The 24,969-nt window shown below is 44.3% G+C and overlaps 1 protein-coding gene across 14 annotated transcripts in view; it reads right to left on the minus strand.

Moving 5' to 3' along the window:
- Positions 1-24,503, minus strand: part of LOC125884667 (mitogen-activated protein kinase kinase kinase kinase 4-like) — a 43,862-nt gene extending 19,359 nt beyond the window's left edge. For all 14 annotated transcript variants that reach the window (XM_049569748.1, XM_049569744.1, XM_049569745.1 and 11 more), the window contains exons 1-9: positions 24,230-24,503; positions 23,821-23,886; positions 9,067-9,123; positions 2,523-2,648; positions 1,247-1,357; positions 1,074-1,164; positions 856-986; positions 710-764; positions 544-622 (exon numbers count right to left, since the gene is read on the minus strand). In XM_049569748.1, the coding sequence (XP_049425705.1) occupies positions 544-622; positions 710-764; positions 856-986; positions 1,074-1,164; positions 1,247-1,357; positions 2,523-2,648; positions 9,067-9,123; positions 23,821-23,886; positions 24,230-24,286 (773 nt within the window). In that variant the 5' untranslated portion in view covers positions 24,287-24,503. The remainder of the gene's footprint in view (positions 1-543; positions 623-709; positions 765-855; positions 987-1,073; positions 1,165-1,246; positions 1,358-2,522; positions 2,649-9,066; positions 9,124-23,820; positions 23,887-24,229) is intronic.
- Positions 24,504-24,969: the final 466 nt, after the last annotated feature.

The raw sequence follows: 24,969 nt of genomic DNA on the forward strand, positions 1-24,969 counted from the left end.
CCCTCTTTTCATGTCTTGGAAACACAGCAGCCTCTGGTGTCTCAGGGTGAATTGAGGTTTATATGTGTGGACAGGCAGCATTGGACCTATCACCACATATATAGCATGAAAGCTCTGAAATATGGGGCGCAGTGCAGTGACACGATCATCGCCATCGCACCTGCACCTTTTTAAATCACTACCGATTCAGCCGTACCACAACTTCTGCTAAAATATTTCAACTTAGTGCCAGCTAAAAAAAACTTTTCTCTGCAGTGTGTCCGGAGCAGCGCTGCAGTGCGTGCCAGGAGCAGCCGAGCCTGCCAGAGCAGGTGTAACACAGATGTTCGACTCAGCAGCAAAGCACAAGCTCTGGATTCAAGCCTCTGGAGCTGCCTGGTCTGAGGTCAGAGATAAAATCAAAACGCACAAGAGTACACGTAACGAGGCCAAGTAGGAAATCTATACATAACAAAAAAAGTCTTCTGAAAACCTCATGTGTCAGGGTTTATTGGGATGAAATGAGGATTTCGAGGGAACACATCCTCTCTGGGTGGTACTCACCATTTTTTAGACTTGAGCCTGGGAGGAGGGTTTCTTGGAATGAGGAAGAGTGCACGCATTGGGTGCATGTCACAGAGTGCTGCAAGGAGACACATACAGAACATAAGAATTCAAAGGGCTGAAGCAACCAAACAAAGCACTAATATCAAGAGGATGTCGGACTCACGTGGTGCTCCTTCAGCCATCTCTATAGCTGTGATGCCACAAGACCACAGATCGCTCTGAGAGAAAATACGACACGCATTAATCAAAACCGCAGCAGTCATCGGTTTTACACAATGACATGTCATCTTTTGAGCGTTTCTGTCTTACTCTGTAATCATACGTAGCGTCCGGGTTCTCGTCACAAGCAATAACCTCAGGGGCCATCCAATAAGGGGTCCCGATGAACGTGTTCCTCCTCCCCACTGTCCGATCCAGCTGAGCACTCACGCCAAAGTCAACTACAGAGAGTAATAAGAGTGACCACAGTCAGTAAGGTGTCACACACTTCCGATAGTGATTTGGGGAAAACCTGTGTCGCCACTCACCTAGTTTGACTTCAGCGTTCTCGGTCAACAGGACGTTCTGGCCCTTGATGTCACGGTGGATGACGTGGTGGGCGTGTAGGTGGGCCAGACCCTGAGGAGGAGAGAGACAGGGGACGTGAATGATTGTGGGAGAGGAGAGGAGACGGGGAGGAAAGAGGAGAGGATGAGCTTACCCTAAGGATCTCTCTGGAGATGTAGGCGATCCAGTCTTCCTTCAGCTGGTTCCCTTTGGTGTTCTTCACCAGATCTGTGATTGAACCAGCTCCACAGAACTCCATCACCAGCTATAAAACAGGTGTGAATCATCAGAAGATAAGTCCCTGAACTTTAATACATGACCCTTGTCAACATTAGCCAAATATCAGAAGAACACAGCAGTACAGGGTTCGGCGATATGAACTGTACGAACCATCTCCAGATGATAGACTTCCGTGTAAACTCGGCCTGCTTTTAGTGCGCTGATAAATTATTAAAAGGTGCAAGGAATATCTCAAGATGATGATATGGTTATCTGCCATATCGAACATAAAATGAAATTCGAGCATATCGGATACAAGTGGCCGAAATGAGTTCCTCCAACGTTTACTTTTTTTCTGATGAGCTTGGATTAGAGCTGCTGCCCCTTCGCGCTGAAAGGGGTCAGTTGAGGTGGTTCGGGCACCTGATCAGGATGCATCCTGGGCACTTCTTGTTACAGGTGTTCCAGACATGTCCCACTGGTAGGTGGTCCTGAAGTAAAACCCGAACACGCTGGAGGGATTACATATCTCGTCTAGCCTGGGAATGCGTTGAACGTTTGTTTGTTTTGTTGTTTATTTGATGATATTTAACTAATTGTTCCTTTAAACAATGGTATTCATTCAAGTTCCTTGCCAAAAACATCTTACAAGACTGCACTTGAACACATTATGAGAATGTTATACCTTTGCCCAATACTCATTTTTACCGAGGACAGCTTTAAAGCATCCTCCATTAACTGTTAGTGGCAGCCCCCCACTGCTAACAGCTAACAGCTAACGTTAACTAGCTCCCCTCCTGCCGATTTCATGCCCTGACGAGTTGATAGTGAGTTCCCGAAATAGATCGGTTTGTCCCAAACAAGTGTTCCCAGGACGACGGGATGATGTTAGTTTCAAACCCTACTTTTTAGCCTGCGCAGACGTGATGTGACACAACAGAAAAACATCGGCCATTGCCATCTGTGAATGTCATCATATTTGCCTATAGGCTGATGGCAGCCGACAAGAGGAATATCGGCCGATACTGATGTGTGGCATCTCGAGATATATTCGGATACATCACCTACCCCTTTATGAGTTAAAAGTCCCTGATCATAAACGTTAAGGTAATAGGAAAAAGGAAAGCTGGCAGAAGTCATAATTATGGCAGCTACATATTTTTCATACTTCTTACTCAACCTTAATATCTTGAATGGATTTGAGGACTTACCCACAGCTGGTCATCGTGTCCCGGGGGGCTCTTCTTAATGAAAGCACCATAGTAGGTGGCTATGTTTCGGTGGTGGGAATACTTCTTCAGCATATTGATCTCCAGTTTAATTTCCTCCTCTTCATCCTGGACACACAAACACACACACAAACATGTTACAGAGGTATAAACAGACAACAGGGTGTTTGTCTTTCCACTGGAGAATCTCTGTGATGAAATACAATAATCACTGTGTGGGCAACAGTCTTTAATCATCGTTTGGCCTTGAGTGACATTTCATTTCACATTCAAATCAATTCACTTCCATACTTAGGGTCAGAGCAAGTGTCAAGCTATGTGACAACGCCCTGGTGTGGTTTCATCTCAGCCTGGCCAGGCCTTATTCATCCTGCATCTAGGACTCAGCTATATAATAATGCAGGAGTCGTCGTCGGTCTACTGGCAAATGATTCCTTTGTTTAGGGATTAATGATGCATGAGTGAGTCTCATTGTGAGTTGATGTGAACAGTAGCCATTATCTGTAATCCCTCGTAAAAAATATATATACATTAGATCGATGGCAAATCCCCCAGATATCCATTAACGTCAGGCTGACATTATCCTGAAGTTGCTACGAGCTGGAAAGACAGCTAAAAAATCCTGCTTTTACATACCATCAAATACTGGGAAATATATTAAGGAGGCTAAAGGGAAATTTACTCAGGAGTGTAAACTTGTAAAATCCATTTAAGAGAAAGTATAAGAATACATAGGGAAGCAGTAAGGTTTGACAGTATCTGTATCGGCAAGACTACACCGACTGATATTAAAAAATGGATGGAATCTGTAGCCTCACTGTTCTGTATAAAAAGGTACAATCACCGTCTCGCCTTTAAGCAAGCAATGGAGGTTATAACTGCGCCGAAACAACGTCTGTATAACAGGGGCCACTGGCAGGACAGGATCATATGTATACAACCCACCAGTAGAAGATTCAAAAAGCAGCGGTTAGCAGTTAGCAGCTAACTCAAAGAAGAAGAAAAGCAGCCGAAAATGTCCACAAACTGGGAAAACAATGAGGTCCTGGAGCTCCTTACCCTCCGAGCAAAGGACGAGCTCAACCGCCATGTAATTGAGGAGGGTAAATGATTGTTATTGCCATTAGAGATTCCGATCCCTGACACTTAGGTATCTGCCATTTCCGAGTACCGATCCGATACCAGCGCGTAAAATAAAAATGGATGGGATATGAATTGTTGTATGTCTCAACTCCTAAAACTCTGTAAAATATTAAGAAATAAATACATAATAGCAGAATGAATGCCACAAAACTTTTTTTTTTATTATTATTATCCAGTGTTGACACAGATCAAGACACAGGTTAAAGTGCAGCCACACAATTTGGTAAAAAGACATTTCAGCGGCTACAGTAGAATGCTTTATAAACTCTGCTCTGTTTCCGTTTCGTCTGCTTGGAGCATGCGTATGCGTAATAACGTGAGGCATTACATGGTATCGGATTGGTCATAGGTTGTACTCGCCGATACCCATTACCGCATTTTAGGCAGTATCAGAGGCATTTCCGATACTGGTATCAGTATCGGTACAACTCTAATTGCCATGTAATGCCATTGATACTCTTCACAAAGCACTGCAGATGTGTTATGTTACACGTCACACTAGAAGCTATTTTGGTTGATCGAAATTAGGGATGTTCCTGATGAATAATTTCCCTGTCAACTCTCCCTGTAAGATCACTTAATAGAAGTGTAATAAATCAGCAGGAAATGTATGCCTTTCAAAATGAAATGCAAACTAAAAAGCAGACGTGGTGATCCCACAAAGGCGCTGCAGGTTCAGAACACTATAGGGGAAATCACTGAGTTTTAGAAAAGCTCAATCAGCTGCCAGATGTAGCTTAACTCAGTGTTTATGCCGAAATGGCCTTAGTGCAAGTAATAGCAGCAAACCTGTCCAGTATCACATCTTGATAAGGTCAATACTAGCTGCAGTGCTAACTCCCTGCTCGCACCCAATAGCAACTTGACAATGATTAACAGTGACATGCTAATTGAACACATGCAGGGGTCAGCCCGCCAGTGCTTTGCTTTATGGTTACATGGCCGCTCCTATAGAAAGTACAGTGGGAGGAGGGGGATGAACCGAAAGAGGGGGGTGGTTGTGCAGCATTATCACTGCAGACTACAATGTCTACCTCTTTATTCTAATAGTGATGTCAATAATCACAAGGCTGCACAGCACAAAAATGTCGTAACATTAAAAGGAGGGTGATGATGTGTGTGCTTATTGCTACACCGTGTTGTGTGTGTGAATCACCTATAGCAAAATGGCAGTTGGCTGTCTGTGCAGGCAGCCATACTGCTGCTGCATGACTCGTTTGAGTTGACGTAAGCCTTTCTGTTGTGCGCACCCCCCTCCTCCAACCCTCCCTCTCCCATCTACCCCCTCTCTGCCTGTGCAGCTGTTGGATTATCACACTCCTGACTGTGAATGCCTCGCCACCACAAGTCACACAGCGAGGAAAAGACTGACTGTTTAAACATATCAGTTTAATAAATACCAGGTAAGCCGTTTTCTCAGTTGCTGAAAGCTACTGAACACATTTTGGAATATGACAAACCCACAAACTAGATCATCAAGAAGTAGTTCACAGCAGCGACATGAGAACAAAGCCACTATCCACCCAAACTGTCCAGTCGACTCTACACCAGAGGATTGGAAATCATTTTAATACAACAAAATAAAGCCCAAGTAAAGAGGCATCCATTTTTAGCTCCAGGGGCTCTGTGACGGCACGGAGGAGGAGCGGAGGAATGTTTGGATTTGAGAATGTGGAGCAGGGATGAGAATGTGGGTCAGAGTGACACTGGACAGGCCAGCGGGCTGTGGATGAGCTCTGCAGCTTGGACAGAGGAGAGAGTGAACAATCACGAAACCCTTGTGATGACGATCAGGTTACGGTTGAAGGAAGAGGAAGACCACTCGTTTTAAAGTTAAATCAAGTCCAAAACCGTTTTTGGTCAAACACACACTCATGTTTTCGCACCACACACTAACTTTGGATATTACTTTACGGAGAAGTGTGTAGGATTTTGTGGCATCTAGTGGTGAGGACTGCAGATTACATCGAGCTGAAACTTCTCAAATGTGCCAAGTGTGAACTCGCAGGTAGAATTCCTTAAGTTCTCCTTAAGTATGACACTTAAGGCTTAATTTCTCCTGAGCAAAGGGACTTGCACAGTCGCACAGAATCCCTGAAAAGGTGTCTTCAGTTAAGAAAAAACGTTAACTCATGGAGATTGTTTGTTTGCTTGGACTCACACTTGTGATGCCTGATATTGTCTCACAATGTTGGCTTATAGTTAGCGAATAAATGGCAGAAGAAAAGAAGACAAGAACACCATATTGGTCAGAGAAGGAAAAGTTTATACTTCTGGAGGAATACAGTAGCCCTTTTTAGATAGGAGTTGTGCAAATTTGCAGGAAAGCCCAATCAGTCTTATTTCAGCATTGGCAGTATAAAAACAAAATCGGGGAGTGCAACAAAATGCCGCCTACCTACTTTTGTTTATACAGAATGCGGCTTTTTCGGGGCAATGGGGGGCGTGAGCAAGTAACAAAATGTGTAGCTCAGCGTGTGATGTAAACAGTAACGTGGGAGGGAAGCCGCGGCTGGTCAGTCCTTCTGCGATTCTCTTGTAAATCGGCCGTTCTTCACCGTCCCCGACATCTGACGGTTAATGGCCGCTTCGTTTGCGAGGACAAGGAGGGCGCGCAATTCCTTGTCTCCCCAGTTGCTCATCTTTACAGTGTCTGTCAGGTTTGTGTTTCCCTCTTGCTACTAGCTGCTCGCTAATTCCTGCTATCAGCTGTTTCCTGTTACTCCACCGCCAGTGGCTCGCACGTGCGGCGTCATCCCACAAGTCATCAACAGCCCCTCCTGTTGTGGAAGGCCACCTCTGTCTGTTTATACTAAAAGGGTTCTGCCAATATGTCTACCATACGAGGTGGAAAATCGGGCACCTCGGATCAACTCACCAATCCGCCTCTGTGTGTCTAAACGCTCGCAGCTTGCCGGCAAAACCGCCCAACATTCGCGGAAAATCTGGCAGTGTGAAAGGGGCTAAAGGGAGAAAGTAAATCTGATCCCCAAATACCAGAAAACAATTGTAGGAAGCAACTGCAACGAAAATTAATTCAGTCAAATCAAAAGTTGCAGAACATTTCTTGGAGTGTGTTAGATTATTTTATCATTTATTACCATAAACTCAGGCATGTTGCAGTTAAGATAGAGTCAGAGGTACTCTAAGTTTCTGTTTTTACCCTGCTCTGGTTGCTGAGATCTTTCGTGCAACAGTCTGGGGACTCTTCAAGTATTAGACCCACTCCCTATGTAGATATAAACTGTTCACTCTAACGTAACAAAACACAACGATTCTTATTTTCAAGTGATTATACGCTAAAGAAAATAAACTTATTATATTCCATTTCTACCAATATATGCACAAAATCCTACACACTGGACCTCCTGATGCAACATCTGTAGGAATATAGTCTCAATCTTTAATAAGTAACCATGAGTTCAGGGCTGGATCTAACATTTTCATTAGTGATGAATCTGCAGATTATTTTGTCAATAAATAGACTGATTGTTGTTCATGTTACACACGTTTAACCATTCAACCAGGTGCAGGGAGAAATAAATATGGCTTGTGTTCGCATCATGGACATTTCCTGCAGCAGAAGCTGGTGTTAAAATCACACACCCTATATCACCTGCAGCGCTGATTTCAACCACATTTAATAAAACAGGTTGAACCTCAGCACTGAGCACCTGCTTTATGTGACAGATGACTCAGCAGAGGTTAGTACAAGTCCAGACGGCACACCTACAGTAGTTACCTATCACACAGAACAGGAAACACTTATATCTCTATACCTGTTACACATGATATCAAATAAGTGTGTCACTCATGACTCATCATGATGTAGGGTTATGTGAGGAGTGGCAGCAGGCAAGCCGGGGCACGTGGGCTCTCAACAGCAGTAAATGCATCCTTATAAGGGTAATATTTAACATTTAGCTGATGACTTTAAACGCATTCACAAGACTCCAAAATTCTCCAGCAAAGCCTGTTATTGGTGCATGTGTGCACAGTATGATTACACCCAGAGTCCTCCATCATTATTATGGCCGTGTGGGTGGTTGGCCCTGCTGGCCTTCGCTGCTCCTCTGAAACCTTCTGCTTTGTATTTCTGCAGATGTGCATGTGTGGTTGTGTGCGTCCTCTCATCTGCAGACGGGACCTCCCACAGCTGAGGGCAGCCTGCTGGCCGCTAAATGACGCACTTCACTCAATAAGCATCCTGTTGCCTCTACCCCTCCCCTGCTGTTTATTATGGTGGGGTAAGGGCTCATTACAGAGCGTGGCATTTTCTCCGCCGTACGCTCCAAAACGTTTAGACGTCAGATGCGAAGGAATGTCTGCTGATTTAAATATTGACCAGACAATAAGTGCAAACACTAAAATATATCCAAGCACTTTGTTATACAAGAACTAAACTTTTTGTTTCTGCATTAATTGGTCATAAAACATCATCTGATCTTCATCCAAGTCATACGTATAGAAAAACACAATGTGCTTCAGCTAATAACGCACCAACTATTATAATTTTTTCCTATCTTTATCAACAACATCTGTCAGACATTCACAATGCCTCCTTTGGCAGCAATAAACCTCAAGCAAGTGCTTCTGGTAGCTTTAGATCAGACCTGCACAACTTTCAGGAGGAATTATTGACCATTCTTCCTTGCATCACATGTCATGTGACGGGGAACAACCAATCACAGCCAGCAGATGTCCTTTTTCTGTAAATATCAGTCTGTGAAGTTAATAATTTTAGACCACATCTGTCCCACAGACAATATTTTTGGTCTAATACACACTTACAAAACCTGGAAGAAGATCAGCTCTGCATTCAGGATTTCTGAGAAATAGGCTGGTTATGGTCGCTTAGCAACCTCAGACGCAACGTGCCTTCGCGCCCTTGACAGTTGGCACAGTGTGGGCACAAGAACAGCTCCCGGTGCCAACCTCGCATTTTCAAGGTGGATAAAGACTCCACATGTTTATGACCCTTTAGGATGTCCGGTGTGAATGGCTCTCTTGGGATCTGGTCTGAGACTGGGCCACTCCAGAAGGTGGATTTTCTTTTTTTTTTTTTTAAGCCATTCTGTCGTGGCTTTACTTTGATGTTTAAGGTCGTTGTCTTGCTGCATCACCCAGCTTCTACTGGGCATCAGCTTATTCTGTAGGACGCCTTGATTAACTTGGGAATTCATTTTCCCTACGATGATGGCAAGCTGTCCCAGTCATCTTGGCTGGGCACCCACTTCTCGTGAGATTAGCCAAAGCACCAAATCATTTTTGTAACACAGATGAAGCTCAGACCAGGTTTGAAGACAAATTTTTACACATATGCAGGTGATTTCAAAGGGTTCACTTAGTTTTATGCTGATGACAATATACTGTTCAGCCTTACCTCTGTGACGTCCATGACTTTGATGGCAGCCAGCTGTCCAGTCTTGACGTGTCGTCCCTGCAAAGAGACGAAACAGAGGTGAGCATCCACGCTTAAAACTGGTAATACTATTATTGACTGTCAACTGGGTGATGATAAACAAGCTAAGGATGTGTGTGCATGTGTGACAGAAACAGAAACACAGAGTGTAAACATTTGAATCGCTCCAAAATAAATTGTGGATTAATTATTTCCCTAAATGTTCGAAAAATAAATGCTGCTTTGTGTTGCAGCAGGGCGCCGCCATGATGAATCGTGCACCAGGTCCCCGGAGACTGGGTGTCACAGTGTCATCTGGATGTCACTTCTGAATAACTGCTTTCCTTGTCAAAATGCCAGACGTTTAGTGGTTTCATCCTCTAAAATGTGATCTGTTTTAAGTCATCATAAACTGAATATCTTTGGGTGTTTGACTGCAATTTATAAACTGAAATCAGCTGTTTAATTGTTCCCAATCTCAATCCTGATGTATCCCAGTTTATGTAAAGCTGCTATATTCAGTACATACCACAGATATATTATTCCCAAGCTGTATAGTCCCAACATTCCCAGACTCCTCTGCTCTCCTAACACCCCACTGCCACTCCTTACATAAACAAAGGACTGAAATAGAGGCCTCTCTACAACCCCTCCCTCCCACCCCCAACCCCGAGAGGAGATAAAACATGGGACATTTTTGGGAGCGTGCCCAGTTGGGTATGTATGGGTATTCCCCTCCTGACTCGTCAGGACAACACTGCAGTGATAGCGCTGCTCCACCACTGCAGCAACTGTCCCATACATCAATACTCTGTGGACCTCGATTGCAGAGGAAGGACACACATGTGAATGCGCATTCAGACTCACATATGGACCCCCCCCCCCCCCCCAACACCACCATCATCTTAGCCAGTGCATTCCATAGTCAATTGAAACTGTATGGATTATGACAATAAAAGCCATGCAGGCTTAGGGGCCCTCTCTTTTCACTGGGCAGGAGAGGGGGATGACAGGGACACTTTACAATGCCTTTAATCCTCATCACTTTGATTCCAGGGGTCGCCGCAACAAAAACAACAGTGACGCTGACATTATGGCCGTCAGCTCCCCATGTACTGGGTGCTAGAGCTGCTGCAGGCTGCTCTGCTGGGTTTACTGGTCGCAGGTGTCTTAAGTACTGTCTTCTGTAGTCATTAGTAATAAGGTGATTGTTTCTCTGTTACACTAGCTCTCCTCCTGCCGAATTCAACACAGATTTGTTGTTCACGACGTAGCATTATCAGTGAAAAGATAGGGTGCATCCCCTGACTCATCAACAGTATGTTTACGGTGTCCTTTTGTCCTTATAACATGACGCTTTTAGTCCCGAGGCCTGCTTTTTAACCTGCGCAAAATTGATGTGACACAACAGAGAAATAACATCCACTGGCATAGCTGACACAGTGCACATGGCAGTTATCCAACCATTTCATCTGCTTATCCAAGGCCGGGTCGCGGGGGCAGCAGGCCGAGCACAGCACCCCAGACATCCCTCTCTCCAGCAACGCTTTCCAGCTCCTCCTGGGGGATCCCAAGGCATTCCCAGGCCAGATGAGATATGTAATCCCTCCAGCGTGTTCTGGGTCTGCCCCGGGGCCTCCTACCAGTGGGACGTGCTCGAAACACCTCCAACAGGAGGCGCCCAGGAGGCATCCTGATCAGATGCCCAAACCACCTCAACTGACCCTTTTCAACGCGAAGGAGCAGCGGCTCTACTCCGAGCTCCCTCTAGATGTCCGAGCTCCTTACCCTATCTCTAAAGGCCCATTTATGCTCAACGTTAAATACGGATCCGGATACCGACGGAGCCTTCTGTCCGTGCTCTGCGTTCATTTCGTCCGTATTTCTGCACGTTTCCATAAAGCTTACGGATACGGACCAAACGGAGCAGTACCACCATAAACCATGGGGGCAGTGTTGCTGTCACTACCCGATACGTAGCTCTAGTGAGACACGAAGAAGAAAGTACTAGTACTAGAGAAAAGAATTCTCCGTCCTCCAGTCGCGATGTATTTAACGGCCTCACCGACCACCACCACTGCTGCCTCTGTTTTTGTCTTTTACGCAAGAGGTACATTATCAATATCTCCTCCACAGTCGCCATGTTTGTTTTTGAGTTTGCTGTTGTCATAAACTTTTGACGCTGGGCTGCCCCCTGGTGGATATATTGGTTAACGTCCATGCCAACGTAAAGGGTGCATGGAAGTATGTGGGCAGTGACGGTAACATCGTTTAAAATGGACGTATACATTGTCGTACGTAAAGGGAGCATAAATGAGCCTTAAGGCTGAGCCCAGCTACCCTTCAGAGGAAGCTAATTTCGGCTGCTTGTATCCGCATCCTCATTCTCTGGGTCACTACCCAGTGCTCATGACCATAGGTGAGGGTTGGGACGTAGATGGACCAGTAAATCGAAAGCTTTGCCTTCCAGCTCAACTCTCTCTTCACCACGACCAACCGGCGGCGGGACAAATATCGTCCGATACGACGTTCGGCCAATAAATCAGTGCATCCCTTATTGTAACTTTCCAATACCTAGCCTATATATTAGAGCTGCAACAAATCAAGAAGAAGAAATTAATCTGAAACCATTTGGATTGTCTTTAATAATTGTTTAAAGCAGATTAATGTACGTTTTGATAGAACAGATATCACATCCCTTCTCTTACAAATGAAAAGTTGAGTTCATGAGTTGAGAATTGAGAAAGTATTGGACACTGTGAGCATTGTGTCACTGCATGAATCACCATTTTGTTTGCAACTACAAACCATAAAGAAAGAAACAACTCTGACTCACTGCCACCACTTTTGTTCTTTTCTCTGGCAGGGATCAACGTTGTTTAAAGCCCTCGGGCCGACACCTAACACCAGATATAAACACTGCACCTGTTGAGGTTAAATGGTGTCAATATCAGATTAATGCTTTCCATTTCTCTGTCTTAAAGGAGGTCAGGAATTTAAGAATCAACACACAAATTGTGTCCTTGCACTCCAGCAACCCTCCTCTATTAGCAGCACACACTGAATTTAATACTTGTTTGAGCCAAAGCTTGCTTTGATCCAAGGACGCAGTCACAGAGAGGCCATACAGACATTTGTGGGTTACAGCTAACTCGCTAACAATGCCATTAATCTCTCTTCTTGGCTCTTAATAAACCAAAGCTGTTAATTCTAACAATTTTACAGTTGACAGTGCCTAGATAAGTGTGTGTAAACCCATGACAGCCAAGTAAAAATGTCTGTTTACATTGGGTTTATTGAAGATTTAAAGATATGTGGTTTGGAAGAGACACCAGGAGGTGAGGATATGAATGTGCTACGACTCCTTCTCTGTGGGTGTGAAGAATTTACAGTCATAAACCCAGACATCTTTCAGCATGTGGGTGGAGACAGGGTTATCTAGGCCACAAGGTTATTGCATTTTGATACCGCAAAACAACTGGGTTACACAACATTAGCATGTGAGTAATGAGACGAGTGGCTGGATTACACACAAGTTCCTTGACGTGTTTAATCCCTTCGTTTCATTCATCCATTATTCTAGAATAAAGGCAAACACTGAGCGGTTACTTTGGGGTTGACATGGAGCGATGCGAGTCAGCACAAATTTAAACCGGCAAGTTTTGGGAAAGTTGTTTTTGGAGGAATGGTGCTGCCAAATGTGTTCAATAGATCTTAGAAATCTACCATTAACTAAGTTATTCTAGGAGGGACTGGCAAACAAAATGATAGAGAGCACCAACATTATCATCAGATTCAGGAAATATCTCATCCATACCACTGTAAATCAAGCGTTTTTTAAAAAACAATCTGTACTGACTGTAGCTGAGGGCTGTGACTGATGTTAATTTTCATTCCTTCATTTAATAGCTTAATCATTTGTTCCAAATAACATTAGAAAATAGAGAAAAATGCCCAATACTTTATCTTTAAACTGCTGCTTTGTCTGACCAACAATGCAAAATTCTTACTGTACAATAAGACAAAGAAGAAAGGCTATTTATCCGCTAAAACTAAGCAATGTTTGGCATTTTAGAATTACACATGACAATAGCTGTGGCTGTAAATGTAGTTTAGTGTGCTTTAAAGTCTCTCTAGGTCAATTAAGGTTGCAGCGATATATCCGTTTCAAGGTATACCATGATATAAAAGTTGATGGCTAGCATACCGTGCACAGTTTCTTAGCTACGATATTTTAAAGTATGCAACTGGACAGAGACTTTTTACACAAACTTTCATTAAAAAAATGGTGTCAGGTTTCCATTATAGTAATAAAATGTCTGTTTAACCGACAATAACTCTTCCGTTTTCATTCCTTTAAGTGTCACTCTGACTGATGTTAGTATAAATTCTTTAATACCATGAGACTGTGAAACTGCAGTATTCTTCTGTGACTATCGTCGTACTGTGAAAATGGCAAACTGCTGCAATCCAACATACCTTTGGCATTTCTTTAATGCAATTTAAAACAGTTACTTATTGGCTGACATAAACCCTGATACCATTATTCTTGTGATTAGCTAATAATACGTGGAAAATGCATCATAGATACTGGAATCTTAAGGCTGATTACAGCAATACACCCCTCAACGTTCTTTTTTTTTTTTAAAATTCACAAACACAAAATTAAAAAATGAAAGACTCTTGAAAGATCTGGCACTCTTTCATTGGTAGGGAAGTGCAGGTTGCTACAATAACTATTAACTTATTACAAGTATCAGTGACCACTTTTAGCTCTTTGAGCTATAAATTACATCATTCTCAATGGCAAGGATTTTTAATCATTGAGCATAACAGTTCATAGAGCATGACTGCAGCATTCAATGACTGTCAACGACGTGTCATAAAGCACACAGGGTTGCATGACGTGGGATCAATATAAATAAAGGCACTTCCTGCTTAAATCGGAACAAATCTTGCACATGAAAACTAAAACATAGTCTATGCTAATGTGCTACGTTTCATCCCATCTGAACTGACTGACAAGATCTTCATTCTCTACGTTTTAAAAGTCAACGGTCAAATGACTATCTTCATTTTTGATTAATCTGCTGATTATTTCTCCAATTATTTGAGCAATCTTTGAGTCTAAAAATCTCAGAAAAGTGCAAGGAATACAAATGATAAAGAGCCAAAGGTTAAGTCTTTAATTGTCTTGTTTTGCCAAAAACATATCCCACTTAGAGCGAGTAGGGCACTTGGACAATGCAGACCTCTGTCAGGGCCAAATACCCTTATCTCATGATGTTGAAAGTGCGATATACAACATTTAGAATATTAATGTAGCAGCAAACTTCGATACATCATGTCCACACTAGCTAGCTAATTGCACTGCACTGCACACTACCCCGACTAGGTGTGGACAGGTGAGTGGTCTCAGCACTGTTGCCGTTTGTTGGCATTGTTATGGTGTATATACCCTGGATCCCTTGACATGTGTAAAGTTGATGGATCCTTTTCATTTTCTATAGAGAGCAGGATATCCTGCTGAGCGTTGCAGATGCACACAACACGGCAAGTTGCTGATCTGTGTGTTTCAATTTGCATCATCATGACTCAACGTCACTTTAACGCAAATAAGGTCAGTGAATCGTCACACAAAACTCATATCAAACTGTCTAACTAGGCAGCACTAATCAAATATAAATCATCTCCTCAAATGTTTTTAGAAACATAATGTTTAGTTGTAAAATGAGACAGCAGCCATCTTGAAAACAGTCGAGCCAAATGGTCCAGACTTTGCTGACTTTGGTGTATCTCCATCATTAGACTGTTAGCACCACTGGTAATGCGGCTTCATCTCGAAAGCTAAACCCCTATCCTTGGGCTACCCCCCAGGGCGCCTTGATGAATGTGAGCTAACTCCGATTAGCACTGTTAGCACCTACTCTCCTGTGATTCAGATCTGCTCCAAATTTTAACGGGTTCTTCCCTGGCCCATGCTACACCCTTCCACCGAATTTAATGAAAATCAGTTCCGTAGTTTTTCCATAATCTGCTGGTAAACAACTACCAAACCAGGCTAAGTACATGACCTCAGTAGAGTTGATAGTAATTAACAGCAAAGAGTCAGAAAAAAAATCTATATTTACCAATATCCTTGATAAGCAACTGAAACAATACATCAATTATGAAGCTGTCGCCGATAAAATTTTCTGTCGACAGCTTAATCAATACTCTACTTCAGCTCCAGTCCTGTGGTTGGGCCACTGTTACAAGCATGGGCTGATCACAGGAAGGCTGTGGCGAGGCCCTAAGGGGGCCCCTTGAAGCAGCCAGCTGGGCGTGTCTGCGGAGGGGTTATCTGAGGCACCGAGATATCACTCAGCCCTCCCTGGCCTCCATCTCCACTCCTCCATCGCAGCTCCTCTTAACCATGGCCAGATGTGCTGCTGGCCTCTCTCCAGCTCAGCACTAAACCACTGACTGACTTACTGCCTTCAGAGCCAGAGACATTAAGTTAAAATCTACCCTAAAAACAAAATACGCCAGTCTGTTAACAACACTGGAGAAGACGTTCACTCAACGCTAAGAACTCACAGCTCAAGATCACAATAAGAAACCAATGATTCCTGTTTTAGGGTGGATTTTCACTTAACAGAAATGAGCTGTAATGCTAAGCAGCATCGTTAGCGGTCTGCCCACAGAGTCAGAGGGGGAGTGCTGTTTCCCATACACTTTTGCACAAGCCTCGTATCCTCTGCATCCTGACTGACCAGAACACAAAGAACCTCTCCCTCCCGAAATTGTTCGCATTAACGTAAGATCAATCACACTTAGCCGCTGGATTTCTGACCAGGTCAACCAAAAGGACACTTGGCTCACGCTGCCGTTGCACAACAGAGCGCAGAAACTGAGTGACACACCGTCTAACTAGCCATGTAGGTGCAAAACAAACTTGGTTTCATGTTATTAGTTCACACAGCGAGGGAGGGAGAGAGCTGCTGGGTGCCGCGGTTTGGTTCTCCAAAAGGTCACTGGTGTGAGAGTGTGTGTGTTGTGAGGTCTTAGCAGGTAGAGCTGCGGCAATGAGGGACGGATGACCCCAATCGTGCGGGGTCAGGTGAAGATCTAAGGTGACGTTCGAAGAGAGAAGGTGATAAAGAGGCAGGTCGCAACCTCCATCTTCTTTGGGAAGCAGCGACACAAGACGTATACGCACACACAAGTGTTGAACACACATATGGATGCACACTTCTATCCGCCAAAGCGCACACAAGATGAATATTGACGAGAGAAATGATTAATCAGCAGTAAGCAGCAGCACATGACATCCAGGGCTGTGCCTTGCTCCTGCCTCTCCGAGCTCTACCACTTTGCACTACTGCTGCATACCAGCACACTGACCCAATTCTCACACACACACACACACACACACACACACACAGCCTCGGCCCTGCTGCGTGCACTCCAGCATTCCCCAGAGAAGCAAGGATGGAGGAAGTGGCAAAGACAAAGAGAAACGGTGATGAGACTGGACGGAGAGTAAAAGAAAGGAAGTGAGCGGAGGGATGAGGAGAGGAGCTGGGGAAACGCAGAAACGGGAGGCTCGCTGATGTGACTGTACGTCTATTGATCACAGTGCAGTGGTCGGCTGCTGTAAGGGATCAAGGATGCATGGTGCTTTTCCTCACGTCTCAACAGGAATTTAAATACTACACTTGAAGTGTGTGAAAGTAAAAATCAGCCGGCAATAAAATGCTAGTGCTAGTTTGCAGGTTTTTAAAGCAGAGAAAGATTCAAGTTGGACTTTCACTGTGAGAAAAGATCCTAAGCCCTCATATGATGTCATTAAAATAACATTAAAACTAGCATAGCTGTTGTTTTGGAAGTGGTTTTTAACTTCAAGCAGTAGGAATGAGACTGGGAAATGAGATCTATTTTCACATTTGCACATTAAAACAAGAAATCTCTCAAGGAAACAGAGCTGTCAAGTAAAAGGCGTTGGAGAAAGGCAGGCGAGAGGCTTTGTGTCTCATCTCGACACCACTCGGGTAATGAGGTTTCTCAATGAGCTTCTCACACACACACACACACACACACACACACACACACACACACACACACACACAGGCCGACAGTCACAGGGAGTTTTGTTCAGGCCAGTCGAGGGACGCTGTGGGTCTTGTGACACCCATTAGGGAGAGGGTCACTGTGGGGGAGCTGCAGACAAAAGAGATGTGTCAGCGAGAGAGGATGCAGAGTGTGTGTCTGCTTTAACTTGGAGCATGAACAAATGCTAGCCTGTTAGCGCTAGCACAGTATGTGGATAATAGATAAGAGTGTGGCACAATATGGGACCCTGGCCTCTGTTGCAGGGTGGGTGACACATTCAACGTTCAGCGCTAGCATCTCATCCTAATTAGACTAGACATTCCTGCATGTTAAATAGTAATCACGATAATAACAATCATGTTTTGTTTAAGATGTAATATGAACTTTTCCGTATTGAAATGTTTAAACACAAATGACCAGTGTTATATATTTTGTCGAGTTGTGTTCTTACATTATCCAGTTTTAAGCCACATTTTATATGAGCAGAGGAAATCTCCGCCCGTCCAAGGCTAATTTATACAACGTAAAATGCCATAGGCTGGCGCTAATAACGTTAGCATGTTGTATTTGTTTGGAAAACGTGTTTAGTATAAGACAGTTGTTTTGTCAGTGAGCCTTGTGAGCTGAAATGGAGCCAAATTGTGTGACGTTACCTTTGTTAAATGTTGCTGTTGTCCCTGGTTTTATATGAGAAGAGGAAAAGGTCGCTAGCTGCTAGGCTAATTTACACAATGTAAAATGCCATAGGCTTGTGCTAATAACGTTAGCATGTTGTATTTGCTTGGAAAACGTGTTTAGTATAAGACAGTTGTTTTGTCAGTGAACCTTGTGAGTTGTAATGGAGCCGAATTATGTACCGTTACCTTTGTTAAATGTTGCTGTTGTCCCTGGCTTCATATGAGTAGAGGAAAAGATCACTAGCGGCTAGGCTAATTTATATAATGTAAAATGCCATAGGCTTGTGCTAATAACGTTAGCATGTTGTATTTGTGGGGAAAATGTGTTTGTCTGTGAATGCTGCGAGTTATAGTGAAACAGAAACCTCCACCGCCGACTAGTGTTTTGGAGGTGTAACTGCAGTGACACAGACACACCACTGCACAAGTATAAATGCTCGCGAAGGCGACATGCGTAGGGTCTGCGCACAACTATTAATCCCGCTTAAGGTGATTAGAGAAAAAAGGCAGGTACATTCACAGAGTTTCTGGGCTCGTAATGTCAGCGTGTACGCCATTATCGCCTTTGTGAGGCATCACAAATGAGGCAACATTTTGTTCAATGGTGGCCATGACCAAAATAGTCTCTATTACTCTGTTACTCTTCCACCATATTAAGAAACAGAGATTTCAGAATGTGCTATAGAGGTCACCGCTTCAAGTAGCCACATGGTTAAAGCTTCTCATCTTCGTTTTTGCGTAGCTATAGGGTTACAGTTATATCGCGCCTGCTAGTTTGGCATGCTCTGGACAGAGCTTCAATTGCATTTTTCATTTTCATTTACATTTGGACGGACATATTTTACAACAGGGCTCGTGTGGACAGGCCTTAATAATCTAGAGTCACCAGGCTCTACAACAAAGTGCTGAAAATGGCCTTGCTCCGTCACATCACTGAGGCTGGACGCCCTACAGGCAGTGGCATGGGGGTCTGTGAGGATTAAACCTCAGTCAGACAACACCTCCCACCCCCTCTTATAACGAGCTGATGTGCCTACATCACTGATGTGACATGCAACCTGGAGCATCCATCACTCGTTCGCACACTGCACTGAGATTCCACCACCTGCCTATTTTATAAAATCCACACTTTGAGCAAACATTTGAAGCACCTTGCTGCTTTGATAACCACTGCCCTGAGGTAAGCACCAGTCTCGCCCAGCACCATATGGCACTGGTAGGCATTTGACAGATTGCCCGAGAGGTTCAGCTCCCTCCTCAGCAGCAGCCCTTGTGCCCGTCAGGCAGAGCTCGCCCCCTGAGGAGAGAGCTTCTTGTCCTGAGGGCAGGGGCGAGGCTGCCCTTAAGAATTGAGGAGAAACAAAGGAAGGAGGGGGAGGATAGTGGAGGATAGTATAAACTGGATGTCAGGTACTAGAAAGGCCTGTAATGTGCAGTGCATGTGCACATAAAAAATAAATCATCTTTCCATTTACTGCCAGTGCTTTGTCGGGTATTCAGCCACATGACCCTGCTTATCAGTGAGTGCACCGAACAGCCCCACCAAGTCGATTTACCATAGATTTTAACCACACATGCATGCACATGAAACATGCTGGTATGAGAATAGTGGTGGCACAGCACCCCATGGACGCATAGCAGGCAGGGAGGCAGGTCAGCAGGGGCTCTGGTGCCTCAGGCCTGACTATATATGGCCATTCTGTAGAGCCGAGGGAATCTTCCCTGCATACCACGCACAATTTGAGGAATTATGTCTTTTTCTGTGTTATTATAACGCTCTCTTTCTCTTTTTTTTAAATTCCCGTATCCAGAGCGAGGCACCTGAGATAGTCGACTTAGCCAGCTGGGCCAGAGCCAGCTGATAAAGAGTGAAGGAGGGAGAGGAGCTCTTTGTGCAGTGCAGGAGCAGCGCTTTCATAGAGTCCCAGAGTCATAGAGTCAAACATATATAATGCAGTGTTTCCATTGGATGGATATTTGCAGCAAACATGGAAGCTGATAGATCATCCACTGGTTTACAGCACAAAATAATGTGGTTAAAACATTGTTTTGGGTCGCAATAAATTCTCCTTGTGGCCTAGTTTTCAGCCGAAGCACACACTATAGTCCTTGATGAATTGCTTGCAGTGATAACGCTGCACACAAGTGTGTTCAATCTGTATATAGATCTGAGTCTACACTTCAATAAGCCAGCTGGCCAAGGCAAAACTAAACGATTTAAAAAAGGGCTTTTTAGCCATAACGTAATTTTCATTATGGCCGTCGGTCAAAATCTGCTGTGCTGCATTTTCAGAAGTTGACTGTAATCTGGCACCTCTCCAGGGGCAACGGCTGCCCTCTTGGCAGAGAGCGCAGCCAGAGAGCCAGCAGCACAGCACGGCCACAAGAACCTTGACATGGCATTTCGGGTCTTAGGGAACAGCTTGGTTCTTTAATTTTCTGAGTAAAGCTGCAAGTAGTGCAGCAGAGCAGAGATAGAAGTCCTTTTTATACGGACGTCGCACTATAGGGACGCTACAGATTCCCTTCTTTGTGCAGAACCAAACAACGGCAGCATCATGCCACTCCAGGGTGTGATTTCAGAAAGCATACTGGCATGTTTTGTCTGACATGTAACACAACAGCGTCTAGTGTGACATATAACATACATGTCGGCAGTGCTTTAAAGACAGCAACAATCATTTACCATCCCTGTTAAATGGCGGCTGATCTCGTCCTGGACCTCATTGTCCAGCGGCTATGCTCCTTCTTTGAGTTAGCTGCTAACTGCTATAAGCTATATCTAAAATCTCTACTGTGTCCTCTTATACAGACGTGATTCTGGTGCTGTTACTACCTCCAAAGCTGGATTAAATGTGAGACAACTTCATCCCACCCATTACTCGATAGTACATTCTATACAGAATGGCGAGACAGAAGGCGTGTCAAGTTCCTGCCTTAAAGAGGCAGTAGCTCCTTTTACACTGCCTCTTCAAGGCTGGGATTTGACGCCATTATACCACATCGCTGCGTTGTGTAAAGGACACAATCACAGAAATGGGGACAGGGTTGTCTTGCCTTTAAGCCAGCATTGGAGGCAGTAACAACACCAAAACAAGTTCTGTATGATGTCTGTGTAGTGTTTTGACAACGTTATACATGTGACCTATCGCGGGACAAAAGCAGCTCGTAGCAGTTAGCAGCTAACTCAAAGAAAAAGAACAGCTGCTGAAAATGTCCACAAATTGGGGAAACAATGAGGTCCAGGAGCTCCTTACCCTCACAGCAGGGGAGGAGATCCGCCGCCATTTAACAGGGACTGTAAATGATTGTTATTGCCATGTTATTGTTTGTTTGTGAAGCGCTGCCGATACATTTGTTATATGTCACACTCAAGGCTACCGGTTATTTTGATTGCACAATAGGGCTGCAACTAAGGATTATTTTCATCGTCGTCTAATCTGTCGATTATTTCTTCCATTAGTCGACTAATCATTTTATCGAAAAATGTGTTAAAATGTTGAAAAATGTTAGTCTGTCTCTCCCAAAACCCAAAATTATGTTATCTAATGTCTTGTTTCGTACTCACGCCAAAGGGTTTTAGTTCACCGTCATGGGAGAGTGTGTAAAGCTGCCAATATTTGATCGTAAGAAGCTGCAGTAAGAGTATTTTGGGTACTTTTATAGAACTTTTCTATGAAAAATGACTCAAACCGATTAGTCGACTACTAAAATAATCACCAATTATTTTAATAGTCGATTAGTCATCGATTAGTTGACTACTCATTGCAGCCCTATTGCACAATACTGGTATGCCGTTTAAAAATCACACACTGGAGCGGCATGATGTTGACGTTGTTTGGTTCGGTGTAAAAATGCAAAAATGGCATGAGGAAGGGAGTTCTTCACAGCCCTACAGCGTGATCTCCGAGTAAAAAGTGAGAAATTCCTAGACCAGCAGTGATAGGTCTTAATCAGGTCTATTGCTTGGTGTTGTTTAAAATATTCTAATATTACTTTGGAAATCAGAGGGATCAGGAACTGATCAAAGAATATAAGTGAACAAGACTACAAATCTGACCACACATTCAAAGCCAACTTCCACTGTTTGACAGGTCCCAGAGGCAGGGAAATATATCGTTACTCCACTTCTATGTAAAACAGCCAGCAATGCATCAAAAACTATCAGAGTATAAGTCGGCAAAAAGCTTGCAAAACACATATTTTCCATGTTCTCATCGGGTAAACTGCAAGATATAAATGCAAACCTGCTTGAAATCTGTTGTGAAAACCAACTTTAAATTCAATACAGATCAAGATCAGACATTTTACTCCCTGTAGTCCACCTTAAAGACAAAAAAAGCCAAAGAAAACCATCTTAAAGGAATCAAAAGTCACCACTAATCAAAGAGCAAAGAAGCTCGGTCACATTGTGTGATCTAAAAGGGCCTTGCAATCTGTGACCAAGTGCTTGACAAAGCAGAAAAAGGCCTCAGAGGGAGCAGAAACTCCACCCCGTTTTTCAGCTGGGGGGCTGTTGTGATTATTCAGTCGGTTGGTGTTTGAAACCCCGCGGACAAACTCCTCCTTTCTGTGGATCTAACTGACTGACGGACTGAAGAGACCCAAAGAGCGAGGAGGACAAACTCAGCTTTGTGAGAGCGGTGGGCAGGTTCTGTCTGGAACTGGACAGCTGCTCTTCTACCAGTTGCAGCCACCCCCCCTCACTCACTCCCCCCACCACCACAGGCCACATGCTCATTCAACTGGTTAACGTGACAGTCAATGCAGTGACCGACAGCTGATCGAAAGGAGCCCGCTGTATTGGGTGACAGTAAGCTATGACTTCGCTTCAGACAGTTTGGCTTATCTCATGCAGGCTGTTACGGCCATGTCTTTGTGTTAACTGCGGGCTAATCTGACAGCCCCTCTCTTGTACGAGCTCCATTCCCACACAGCAGCACTCGCAAATAGAATTAGCATCGGAGAGTGAATGGAGTGAGAGATTAAAGGGACAAAAAGAGGGAGAAGCAGTAATTCTCCGTCCCATACGCCCGGCTCAAAACCATCTGGTGGCGAGATAGCACGCGAGCATCACAACTTCCTCATGACAATCATCCGCTCCTTCTCCCTGCGCTGCACGGGGCTGATTTCAGGTGTGGCGATCGTATGAGCACATGCACACAGATGGGCTCGCTGTGTGCGAGATGAGGCGGGGGAGATCCTGGAAGTTCACTGCACTGGGGGGGATTGAATGCAGGTCACTGGAGCACTGTGGGCTGTCAGATTTAAATACTCAGCTTAGCTTTGCTGCTTAGTGCAAATTGATGTTTTTTTGGCGAGCCTATTAACAGCCTGTGCCCACGCTTGGGAAGCTGAATGTCTGCTTAATATATAGGCATGTGGTTAAATGTCATGTAGGAGTGTAGGGAACAAAATGGAGCCTCCTGACAAGCTAGCTGCAGCAAACAACAACACGAGATGTGTGTCCAATCCAAGGCCATCAAACACTCTCCTCGGCGATGTCGTCCAACAGCCGCAATGTTAATTTTCAACAGAGAAACGTGACACCAAGAGCAGATGGCCTGGAGAGTGGGATTCCCATCCACTGCGCTGGGAAACTGTGATTTAAACAGGATATGAAATTTGGTTTTAAGCTGCAGACAGAGCCGTGAGGCCTGTGACAGATACTGTTTCTCCATCCTTGCCTCCTCACCTACTTTCCAGCAAGGCAGGTGACGCAAGATAGGTGATGCATCAGACTGTAGACTGTCTGGCTCACTCTCTACACACACACCTCCCTGCTGAACAATTAGCTGTGATCACAAACATTACATCTACGTGTCTCTGAGCTTAATCAACCTGATGTGGTGTGAATGCAGCATCTGAAAGACACGTTGTATTTAATGTCCTTTGTTCCCAGGCTTGATAAGAGGGGGAAACACAGGGAAAACAGGACAGGCCATGCACTGCGCCTCCAACCAACCTTGTATACTTGTCCATAGGTGCCATTTCCAACCACCTCCACCAATTCAAATATCCCAGCTGGATCCTGAAAAGAAAAAAGACACAAGGATGTTTCAGTGTGGATAAAAAGCAGTGTTAATATTTTGCTTTTCCACACAACATAGTCCAGTGTGAGCCAGCTGTTGCGCCCTGGTCTACCCTACATGCCAAATGCATCTCGAACAAAGGAAAACCAGACACTGGCAACACCTCGCTATGGCTCAGCGGTCATTTTCAAGACTTCAGCTCTAACAAGAAGCGACATTTAAAAGCAGGATAAAACTTAAGACTCAAACTCAGACGTGTGGCGTTTTGTTTTATCGAACAATGCGAGATTAAATGCAGCAAAACAACAAAAAAAACACAGCGGCTCTGTTCCCTTCACTCACCCGCAATGAAGCCAAGTCTATGTCTACTAGACTTTTAGCTGGAGAGTCGTTCGCCATCTTTCGAATAAAAGCCGAGCTTTCCTTTGCGTCTGCTGAAAACTAATGGCCGCTGTATCATTTGCGGGGACGTCGGCGGATGAATTAAACAGAGGCCGTCGCGTATTCCTCTCTGTGGGATCCGCTTCTGAGCAGTAAATGCTGGGATGTCGCTACTCCATGTTGAGGTGGCAGCAGCGGGCTCCCTGTCCGCTCTCTCCCTGCTCGTGCCACTGCTGTCAAGTTAGGTTGAGAGCTACAACTTCCGCTTACGACTTTCAACATAAAAGCCGCACTGAGACCAACGGCCGGATTACATTAAGAAATGGAATTTTTTATATTCATATAACACTAGTCCATACCCATAGAGTGCACAGTTGCCCACGTACAGTTTGACATGGTGTGTGTTTGGGATACAGGCCATAGGAAACTGTAGATTAAATAGTCAACTGAACCCATTAAGAAGAGCAATGTATTCAGAGTTTTTGAAAAACGTGGGACAGACAGAATGACTGACAGACAGAATGACACACTGACAGCTTCCGTGATTATGTACAGCATACCATACCATGACTTAGTCATACCAAAAATTAGAAGAAAAACAACACCAACATTGGTCCACAGGGGGAGCCACAGCGATCGGTCGCATTTTAGCCATTTTGAAGCATTTTTCTGTTGTTATAGCGCCACCCAGTTGCCAATTA

The sequence above is a fragment of the Epinephelus fuscoguttatus genome, linkage group LG24 (assembly GCF_011397635.1).
Source record: "Epinephelus fuscoguttatus linkage group LG24, E.fuscoguttatus.final_Chr_v1".
NCBI classification, from domain to species: Eukaryota; Metazoa; Chordata; class Actinopteri; order Perciformes; family Serranidae; genus Epinephelus; species Epinephelus fuscoguttatus.